Source organism: Aotus nancymaae, unplaced genomic scaffold, assembly GCF_030222135.1.
Source record: "Aotus nancymaae isolate 86718 unplaced genomic scaffold, 86718_ANA_hifiasm-v0.15.2.pri h1tg000019l, whole genome shotgun sequence".
Classification (NCBI taxonomy): domain Eukaryota; kingdom Metazoa; phylum Chordata; class Mammalia; order Primates; family Aotidae; genus Aotus; species Aotus nancymaae.
The window spans coordinates 46,406,322-46,417,853 of record NW_026988431.1 but is presented as its reverse complement, the minus strand read 5'-3'; the positions used below and the strand labels follow the sequence as shown (position 1 = coordinate 46,417,853).

The following is an 11,532-nucleotide window of genomic DNA, read 5'->3' as shown; positions in this document are numbered from 1 at the left end:
CAACACAAGGAAATCCTCTGGTACTGGAGGAACACAGGAGTGGAGGTGTGAGCTGAAGAACAATTCCACCTCGGCTTTCAGCTTATTCCCTCTTCTCAGCTCCATCACATTCTATGTCTTAGCAACAAGGAAACAGTACAAAGATCTGCTAAATGCTAACAAAATGACGCAGAAAGACATTTCATTACCCTTACCACTATTTATACTTCCTCAATAACAAAATAAAAACCAGTTTGTACAAAAATGCAGAAAAACAATTTTGCTTTTTAGAATGTTTTTCATTGTTGTTTACTCTGCCTATCATGATACAATATTCTCTTAGAGATGCATTGAGCTTATTTCTCATTTTTTTTTACTTCCGCACAAGATTAGTGAGGAAGAAGAGATGCTCTGCAAATATTTTTTGGCAGTTTGAAGTATATTAAGATAAATATTCCTACAATCTAATTTATTTTCTAACAAACTTCATTTATTAGTTTTAAAACCAAAACAGAGCTTATGCCCAAACCTAAAGGTAATGTCTGTTTAGGAGGCAATGATCTCTGGTTGGATCTGTTTCAGTCTGCACCTCAAATATAGTGGGAAAATACCTCAAAAAGCCCATTTATATAGCCATCAGTTAACTAGTTTTTAGGTGTTTTTAATTAACTGATGTGGATTACACTAGAGAACCATTTGCATAAACCAGATGTAGATGAATGAAATGATATACAAAAGAAAAAAAAACAGGTAATATGGCTAAGTAATTATTTATTTATTTATTCTGTAGAGACAGATTCTCCCTATGTTGCCCAGGCAGGCCTTGAACTCCTGGGATCAAGCAATCCTCCCACCTTGGCCTCCCAAAGTGCTGGGATTATAGGCATGAGCCACCACACCAGCCAGTATGACTAACTAAAGATAAGATAACTAAAATCACAGTAAAAAAAGTCAAGCCTCAATACTTTTTCTACTCCTTGATGAATAATGCTGAAATATACTTGTAATTCTATTACCTACTTAAAAGGTTAAATTTAAAACTATCTAAAATATAATTTAAACTATCTTTTATTGAAATATATATTCTTATAGAATTATGCTAGTACAGATCCCTAGAGGCTCTTTTCCTGAAGATATAACTCAATATGTTAGCCTCTAAAGAGAGTATCTAAAATATTATGTTAATATTAATATGTATAATATTAAATAACATTAGAATATTCTGAGTGCATGAGTAACCAGATTTTGAAAACTTTATAAATGGTCAGATAACATATAAAATATTAAAACCCTTACTCAAGCTATGAAACTTTAATAAATTTGCATTTCATAAATGGTTCAATGGCAGTCAAAATTTTTTTTAATGAAGTACCTCCACATAAGCAACATAAACAATTCTGCTACCCCTATAATTCTGCAACTTTCCACATTTAAAAAGCATGTTGTTAAATTCATGAGACAGTCTATACAAAATGGTGACTAGAAACCAACTTGCAAACCACAGGAGGTTAATAATCACAACTCCACCCTTCAATTCATATGGCTTTACAGTAACTGCTGTTATTGTTATCTCTTCCAGCTTGTTACCCAACATTTCTTTCTCTGAGCTGGTTGCCTTCTTCCCATAAGCATGAGAGCTTTTGTGTAAAATATTAGCTTAGCAAACTTAAAACATCAACTTAACTCTTTGGCACATTCATTTTTACAAGATTATCTTTTTCAAAAGAAATATCTTGTCCTGAATCTTCTTTACATGAAGAATCTGACTGTATTTCAGTGACTGTTTATTTCTTTGAGAATATAACCTAAATTATCCTCTCCTTTTGTTTCCTCACTATAGAAAAACATAAGTGAATAAATTTTGTAAATCTTTTTCATGTTTTCCTCTTCCCTTGGACATGAAAATATAAAAGTAAAATCATTTCCTCCTTGTAAGTGTTTAATTTCAGCTAATCTCAAAAAGGAAGTTGAAAACGATGCAGAAAAATAAATGACAGTCTTATTAAACAGTTCCACATACAACAGAACAATTATTAATTATTTAAAATTCATGGAATCCATTTTTATTTACAATTTCCACATACCTTTCAAAGACCCAATGTTCAACAAATTTATCTGCTCTATTGTCTGCCAAACAGACCCACAGTATTGTAACTGATGACACACGTAGATGTGCTTTTCCATATATGATTAATATACACTATTTCACAGATTATAGTGAAAAAGAGCATAAAGCTGTTTCGCTTTCACCTGGCTTCCTCTTTTAAGTATTAGTGCTCACACAACAGCTATTAATAGTAGTAGTATGTGCTCAGTAAGTGTTGAATAATCAATAAATCAATTTCAGCTGTTTACCAACTTCCACTGCAACCATATTGTTAACAATTAAGCCTGATCTCAGGCCTTTTGGGGACACCTGTATTCACAATGTATCAATAATCTCTTTTCTATTTTTTAAAAAAATGTTTCTGCCTTTGCAATTTTTCACAATTACCCCAAATCAACGAACCACACATTTTCAATTCTCTGACAAACTTAGCCTCACATAATTTTGCAAGATAATTCATTTTAAAAAGAGTAAGTTTAGTCAATTGGATAAGAAAAAATGCAAATAGCTGTCTCCTCCAATTTATAAAACAGATCAACACTCACAATTTCAATAGCCATAGGCCATTTTGCTTTTCCTGCATGTCTATACAACTTAGCCATTTCTGCTTCTCAAAACAAACCATTTCACTATTAAGGCTTTAGAAATCGTCACCCCTGGCTGGATGCAGTGGCTCAGCCTGTAATTCCCAGCACTTTACGGGGCTGAGGAGGGAGGATGAGCCCAGGATGTTCGAGACCAGCCTGGGCAACATGGCAAGACCCTGTCTCTATAATCTTTTTTTAACAAAATTATCTCATATTTTTTTTCATTATTTAATGCAAACTAGTTTAGTCCTAATGATTATTAATCAGGATTAGAATGAACTATCAAATAATTATGATTGTCTTGTATATGGCAAATAAATTCACAGCATAGGACACTTTTATAATATCTTATTCCAACATAAATATAACCCTAAAATAAAAAGGTTAACAAAACCTGTTTTGTAAACAGGCTAACAAAATCAAGTATTAGTCCATATTAACAGTAGTAGAAATAACCGTAAAATGAAAGCCAAGATTAAAAATATACTGAAGTCAGCATTTCATTGTACTATCATCAGCCTTTTGATTATGGGGTTCCCTAAAACTGTCATAGGTCTCAAACTATCAACCTTAAATGTCTGTAACTTTTGTTGAAAATAAACCTTAGAATAGTATATAGTGATGTTCCTTTATCAGATGGGCAAACTAAACTTTAAAAATATTTTATTTCTGTATAGTTAGAATGGAAGACATAGCTCCAAAGACAATCTTAATAAATTTATCACGGGTAGGGAAGATAAAATCCTACCATTCTTCAATCAACATTTTTCACCTTCTAATAGAATAGTTTCAAATGTAACATTCCATATTTATTTCATTCATTCAGCAAATAGCTATTAAGCTACTACAGAAAGCTGTAGACTATTGTGCTATGAAAATGACAATAACAATAGGGTTGAACAAAAAAAAACATTTTCACCAAAAATATTTATTATCATTCTTGAGGCAAAAGCAAGAAAATAACTGAAGTCCAGGAAGCATTAAAAATGAAAATGGAGATTTGAGTTAGGTCCTTTCTTCCCCACCTAAGCATGATGACATTATTCTTAGCATCTAAATAGTACCTATTACTCCCTTGGTCTATAAACTGGTACTAAACTTTGAGAATTGTAAATGAGAAATTTGAAGTGAGCAATCCACTACTTGCAATTAGATCTACTATTGTTTCTTTAGAAGCCCCCCAAACTATCTTAAAAACCCAGATCTTAAATTCTGGGACCTTCTGAGGGAATTAAGATGCATAACAAAAGAAGCTGCAAGGTACACAGTTTTGTGGTATGCAATTTCCCAGAAGCGACTACAGAACTAATTGAGAAGGAATTAACTAATACCTGGAAGTCTGGCTAAGAAACTGAGTCACAGACACACACATGTGCTTACCATGACCTGAAGATTTAAACTCTCTAATACAATGATTTTTAGAACCCTCGCCATGAAAAGTTAAAATCTTTGTTTTTTAACGTTGAACTAAAGAGAAGACAAATACTTTAAAGTGTCCCCTTTTATTGAAGATATACTTTCCAAATTTATGAGCTATTTTCCCTACGTGGGGGGGTGGGGGAGAAGGGGAATGTTGATTCTGATCACTTAGGCTAAACTCCTATTCTAACCTCATTCTCATTTAAAGTCAACTTCTGAATTAACATTGAAAACCATAGTCAAAATGTTCCCGTAATAATGTGAAAATGATCAAAAGCTACCCGCAATATTTACTCTATTTCGCACACAATAAACAGTCTTACTATAAATGATATATGTCCTCTTCAGCTGTAGATTTCAATAGAGATTATTCCCTAACTGTAGTAGACAGCACTCCAAAATGTGTGACGTGAGTATTAAGTCTGTGTCTCTAAATATCTAGGTGGCTCTCAGTAGTATAGCACTCATTTGGAGTTCAGTCTAGATAACTGGTTTTCAAAGTGTGGTCCCTGGAATAGCAAGAAACTTGTTAGAAATGAAAATTGAGATCCTACCTGAGACCCATTGGAAAAGAAACTGGAGGAGGGTCCCAGCAGTACGTGTTAAGCTCCGGGTGATTCTGATATGTAATCAAGTTTGAGAACCTTTGGACTTAGATGATTTCTATAGCCTTCTCAAACTTTCAAAATCCAGTTAACAAAGATCTTACCTAGAACTAGCATTTCAATTAAATGCATTGAATCATCCCTAATAGTCTGTATAAAATACTGTAACCAAGAATATCATGTTCTATTAGTATTTTAAAATTTACTATATTTTCACAGACAAAACTTATATTAGCAAACTTTCCCCAAGTAAGACACTGTGACAAATGTTTGATATCATTTTAACAGTGATGATCTCCAAATTAAATCTTGGTTCCCTTTATACTTATAATGCAGAAACTTTTTTCAGCTGTTGTAAAAAAAAAAAAAAAAAAAAAATTATGCTTTTAGGATAGTCAAGGTGCATCTACTTCTCAAGACCAACTGCTACATATAGCTTTGCTTTTCATACCCCCTGTGAGAAGTAGTAGATTATGACCCAAAAGAGGGTACAATGACAAAACTACCTGAACAGATCAAATGGATCAGGGATTCTAGGATTCCAAACCACAGGAAATAGCAAGTGATCAGGAAGCATGAAGTCTCATAAATTTAAAGAATTCTATCCCCAAATACATCTGGTCCCAAAATGTGATTCAATGAAGTCTACAACAGTTACCAACATGGAAATTGTTCTACCAAAGAACCACAACTGGCAAATACTAAAGTGTTAGATCTAAGATGATACCTTTAACTTTCCTGAGGCTATTAAAAAAGGAAGACAGAAATAACACTTTTGACATAACATAAAACCTGGTTGACTGTCAGAGACCAAAAGGAAAAGCTGTTTAAAAACAGCAGGGGTCAAGTTTAAAAGTCAGCTTTTGCTCCCCAAGATAAAGACTCCTTTCCCACCCAATTTCTGTTTTGACAGGTGACTGCTTTACAACAAACTCCGCCCTCCCTGACTCATTTCCTTTAACACTTTTTCATTGAAACAAATGCTCTAATCTCTTCACACCCTAATACCAAAAGGGGTTCTTAACAGGCAAAGAAACTAACATATTCCTAAAAACATTTTTAAGAAAAAAACAGCAATGTTCCTAATTTCTCTCTATTTTGCCAAGAAAATAGGGGATAAAACCAAAAACACTATTTTCTTGCTTCAGGCACACATAAAATTGCTTTCACTGAGAATCGAAAAAGCATTTATTTTACAGTACTTAGTAAAAGCATATTAAAATCTTCTGCTCTGCCATTCTAGACCAATAAAGAAGTCATGCAAGTGACTAAATCCTGTGTGAAGGTGATTAATGCACCCAGCAACCTATTTCATTTCCAATTTTCCACTTTCAAATATTTCCTGTCAGTATACACATTTCTTAGATACTTGGCATCATTTTATGTCAAAAGGTTTCCAAAGAATTAAAAATAAAACAAGGGACAGTTAAATGCCAAATGCCTTTTCTTAAAAAACCCTCAAGACAGTACTTGACATGACTTCAGCATTTTCAACACTTTGGATCTACTTTAGCAACTAAATTTATTCAAATACAAGAATGAATCTTTGCAAAGGCATAAATTTATACAGTATCTTTTAATTTCTACATTTAGAATATTGATACTATTGCCTCCCAACTGTGTTTGATATCAAACTTAAATGAGACCAGAGTGGGGGGAAGAAATGGCAGTAGGACCATCACCAGAAAAAAATTCTCTATTCTTCCTCCATTGCTGGAGTAACAAGATGCCTCTTGGGCAAAAAGAAAATAAGAAATTAAAAAAAAAAGAAAGCAAACACACACACACATTTTAAGGCAAGATATGTTAACACAGCTTTAAAGAAACCTGTGGCCTGTTAATTTCTTTTGGTTTTATCAAGGGAATAAATCCCTTTGTCAAGACTCTTCAGATTTCATAGACCAAGTACTCAGTTTCTTGATATGTATGAACATATATAGCAGTTATATTACTAAGACCACTTTAAGAAAAATAAAAAGCTCACACTGCCTCCTACTGTTAAAAGGAAAAACTCATGAGGTCAAATATGGTCGACAAACTGAAGGGTGTAAATGAGAAAAACGTTATCATCTTGGGCTGTTTTCTTTTAAATCTATTTCCAAATCAAAATCTCAAAAGGGTTTAGACAGTGTCCACAACCCATTCAAACGGGTTGTACTGCAAAAAACATCACTCTATTCCCAAATACATTTTTGACATGATGTGTAATATAAATGGGGGAAAAAAGGAAGAAAAAAATTAAAAGTGCCATCCTACTTTGCCAGATGGATGGTTACTTTCCCAGATCTAAGGCAATATTAATAGCTGAGTTCTCTTGTTCCCTACCCACAATGAGGTAAACTGTTCCATGTCAGATCATATTCAAAATACCTGTTCATCTTCTAATCAGATGGGAATGGCCATACCCAGGGCTTCCTTGACCTTGATGATTTTCTCCAAACTTAAAAAGTTGGGAGTAATGTCATCCAACTTATCACTGAGACACTTCTGTCTTCAAAATTTGGCAAACAGCTCTGGAGAGTATCTTGCACCTACCCCATCCACCTCAGCTATGATACTGTATTAATCACTGAATATGAAACACAGAAACACAAACAATAGTTTTGGATTTGTTTCTTTAAAAATGACATTTGTATTAAAAGTCTTAAAATGAAGAGACAATGATTAAACGCATGAAATTAAAAATTACAATTAGTTAGAATTGGTACATCACAACAGTAAAATTTTGCTCTTTGCTTCTGGAGGAACACCCTGTAACAGGTAATAAAAAAATTAAAAATAATATAAAAGGGGAGCTAGATACCTGAAAATTTAAACAAAATGAAGCAAAAAAAGAAACAAATTCATTGCAAAAGATGGAAATTACATTTTAAAGGCTGAAAATAATAAAGAAATTCACTAAACAACAGGCCCTATTGTCCTGGCTCCTTCAGAAAGATTACTGAAAGGAAACTGGGAAGTGGTTTGGGGGAATAGCAGATTGTGGGATATGGTGGGAAGTTCACAGGTTGGCACCGGCTGGAACAGCTGAGTTTTGAAGGCACTCTGCAGACACAGGGGTGCTGGGGGCCCTGAATCACATTTACAAAGTCTTTGTACTGTATTTTAAAAAGCTAGTCATTAAAATCAGTTACTGCCAACCAAAAAACAAAAACAAAAAGGCTAAACTCATACACATACACACACACACACCACACACACATACCATAGTACACACGAAAATGTGCAGATCTGTAACATTTTTTCACAGCTGATAAAAAAAAAATACTACCGTTCTCCCCCAGACTCCCCTTTGATACAGTAGGTAAACAAAATAGATTTTTTTTTTCCACAAATATCAGCAGACACTTTCTGGCACCCCACACTGTATTGGCATCAGTGTTAACAGTCCCAGTTCAGATGTGCAATACTTCAGATTGGATACACTGTAACAAGAATCCAACTTTGCATAGACATCCTCAGAATCGCAATCAGTCATGGGGTTGCCCTTCCAAGCTGGCAGAAAAGGAACCCGATCTTAATTTCCAGCTACTCCTGGAAAACAAGGAAAAAACAAGTTTCTTCCTCTCCTGCTCCTTCATATGGTTCTCCCGGACTTCCTTCCATGTATTTAAAACTTGGAACTAGAAAAACGGTTGTTGACCAAAGAAAGAAAAAAAGAAAAAAGAAAAACCCTTTCCACCTTCTCCCCCTCCTTTTCCTCCACCCCTCCCCCCCGTTTTTTTTTTTTTCCCCCAGGCTGAAACTTTTGCTTGATGGGTGTCAGGCTGCCGATACTGCGCCCTAACAGCTACTTAAACGGGGAAATATGCATCAACCAAAATCAGGGAGAAACGTACATGCTGCAAAGAGCCACATTTCCACCAGAGTATCGGATGGGCAGGGCGGGACACCCCCTCAAGCACAGGGTGGAGGCAGGGGACGCCGGCCGCGGAGGCCAGCAGGGCTCCCAAGACACCCTGGCCAATGCAAAGTGGTCTCCAATCTCAAAGCAAGAAAGAAATCACATTTAGAGAGTCGGATGTGTTTGGCTTTTGTGCGCAGAGCGCGGTCGGCGCGCGGCAGCCGCCTCAGAGGATCACGCAGGCCGAGCAACAGCCCTCATCGCCGTTGGGCTGCGCCGCGTAGTTCATCTGCCGCACGATCTCGGCAAACAGCTCGTCTACCGAGGCTTTGTTTTTGGCCGACGTCTCCATGAAGGGGCAGCTCCACTCCTCAGCCAGGGCCTTGCCCTCGCCGTACGAGACCTCGCGCTCGCCCTCCAGGTCCACCTTGTTGCCCACCAGGATCATAGGCACACGCTCGTACCGCTTCACACGGATGATCTGGTCCCGCATGGGCTTGATGTCCTGGAAGCTCTGCTGGTTGACGAGGCTGTAGACCAGGATGAAGCCCTGGCCGTTCTTGATGTACAGGTCCCGCATGGACGCGAACTGCTCGGTGCCCGCCGTGTCCAGGATCTCCAGCACCGACGGCGAAGAGTCCACCTCAATCTCCTTGCGGTAGAAGTCCTCGATAGTCGGGTCGTACTTCTCGATGAAGGAGCCCGTCACGAACTGCACGGTGAGCGCGGACTTGCCCACGCCGCCCGAGCCCAGCACCACCACTTTGTACTCTCTCATGGCTCCGTCAGCGCTCTCGCCGCGCCTGCCGCGGCCCCGACGGGGCTCCGCGCGGGGAACACTGGGCTTGGCGGCTGGACTTCTCTTCCCCTTCCTCAGCTCCACAGGAAAAACCCAGGAGAGAGTAGCCCAGAGAAGAACGCAAGGCAGATACCACCGAGCGGGGGCCGGGCGCCGGGCCGGCCGGCGGCGGCGTGTCCCCGGGGCGCGGGTCCGGGCCCCGCAGCAGTCCGCGGCAGCAGCGGCAGCCCGGGCAGCGAACAGGGAGGACAATGCCCGCAGCCTGCGCGAGGCAACGGCAGAAGCTCCTCGCTGCGGCAGCCCGGGAGGACGGGGAGGCGGTGGTGGCTGGCTGCGGAGGTGGCTGCTAATTGCGCGTCGGGCCGGGACGCGCGTGGCATGAGTCCCCACGGAACGTGCGCCCACCACCGCGGCCCATCGCGCTCTCTCCCGCAGCCTCTGCTGGGCGAGGGCTTCCTATTCGCCGCGCGCAGCCCGGCCCTCCCCGCCCCGGCGAGCATGCCCAGTGCGTTCCGGCCGCGCCTTGCCAGAGCGGCCGCTCCTGGTTTTCCGCGGGGCCGTGGGCGGAGCTCCGGATTTGAGTCCTGTTTTGGGAGCGGCGCGAGTCTAGGAACTGGCTGGGAGATGGGGTGTGTGTGCGAACAAGGGGGCGAGGAAACCGCATAAGGAGCAAGCAGGCCGCTTTCTTTTACAGCTATGGGAGTGGTGCACAAGGGCGGCGGCTCTGCGAGAAGCATGTGGGCGCGGCGGGCCGCCTCAGGGATGGAGTAGGCTGTGCTCCTGCCAACTCCCGTTATCAAAGGCCCAGGGACGCCATTCACCCAGCCCCGGGCAGGCGTGTCTGGGGGCCGGAAACCCGAAGGCTTGTGGGTGCCGTGGAATGCACGCGCAGCCGGCGGAGCGTCCCTGCCCCACAGATTTTTCTAAACCATTCGCCACAGAAATGCTACTCTGCCTTCTCTGACCGACTCTGTGCACTGCAACGTTGGACAAAAAAAAACGGGAGGTACTCCAGGCCTCAAATACTGCCCCGACTAGGCAAGGGGTAGCCTGTCGTACCTGCAGCTCTCTGGGGGCAGGGTCCCGCGGGTCCTACCCACCTCCCCGCTCGGCTGCGATCAAAACCCGGAGACCGGAGCACACGCCATTCCAGAAGTCTCGTGGCGCCCACAGTTCAGGGCATGCTCAGTCGCGGAGCAGGTTTTGGGGCTTGGAAGTAGGAAGCTTTTGCACCACACACCCACACTCTAGCTCAAATTACCTCTCCCAGACTCCGCACTCATTGGTCCCGGGGCGCGAGTCTCACACCCCTATGTGTTGCTCATTGGCTGCCGCCAAGGCTCTGTCAGTTTGGGCCGCTTCATTGGCTAAAAAGTAGCCTCCGCTCGCGATTGGTTATTTATAGAGATTGAGCGGAGAGGCAGAGGCACAGCTGTTCTTTCTCCGCTGCTCCTCCGCCCTCTGCCTCCCACTTCCCCAACCCTGGCGTTTTGAAGTAAAAGTGAAAAAATAAGAGGCATTTAGGCGGAGAGCTCAGAACTAAATATAGTTCTTTGTTGGTGTTTTCGAGAGTCTGACTCCTCAGTTTCCAGTCATGACTGCCCCTTAAAGGGAGCACAAAGGGCTAATTACAGGTTTTCGTCCGCAAGAGACCGCAGAGTTGCCAAGTTTTTTTGCTGGGAGTGGGAGGGGCGAGGAGCTGAATTGAGCCACTTGGAATTCGTTTCACCCAGAGGGGTTGGGGAGTGTCCAGGCTTGCCTCAGAGGAAGCGTCTTCGTTGGCGGGCCGGGCAGTCGCTAGACTTGGCTGGGCAGGCGCTCCCGGGAGGTGCAAGGGAGATGCCCCGACTTGTTCCGAGTCTGTCTCGCTCCTCGACGGGAGGGAAGTCAAGACCTGTCTGCAGGCTGAGCGCGGCGGCGGGCACCGCGGGTGCGAGGTGGGGAGGGAGGCAGCGGAGCTGCGTCAGCGCTGGCTCCCAGTCCTGCCTTTTTTTTGTTTTAACCCGATGTCACTGCTCCCAGGTTTCACTGTCCGCATCGGAGGGTGAACCTGGGCACGGCTAACACTTGGTTTCAGTTCCTAGTGCCGCCGTGACTCACGCTGCGTTTGCTAGTTAACCTTCTCCAAACCCCTGGCCCCAGCTTCTTTCCACGCAAGTCCACAGTGAAGTCCTTGGGCACAGAATCGGGTG

At 41.6% G+C, this 11,532-nt stretch overlaps 1 protein-coding gene across 1 annotated transcript; it reads right to left on the bottom strand.

Moving 5' to 3' along the window:
• Positions 1-1,275: 1,275 nt before the first annotated feature.
• Positions 1,276-9,337, bottom strand: RAP2B (RAP2B, member of RAS oncogene family). The gene has a single exon (XM_012437103.2). It carries the CDS (start codon positions 9,317-9,319, stop codon positions 8,768-8,770), a length of 552 nt encoding a protein of 183 aa, XP_012292526.1. The 5' UTR covers positions 9,320-9,337; the 3' UTR covers positions 1,276-8,767.
• Between the last annotated feature and the right edge of the window lie 2,195 nt (positions 9,338-11,532).

Coding starts and splice junctions, on each gene's coding strand:
- RAP2B (XM_012437103.2), bottom strand. CDS start 9,319: ATGAGAGAGTACAAAGTGGTGGTGCTGGGCTCGGGCGGCGTGGGCAAG.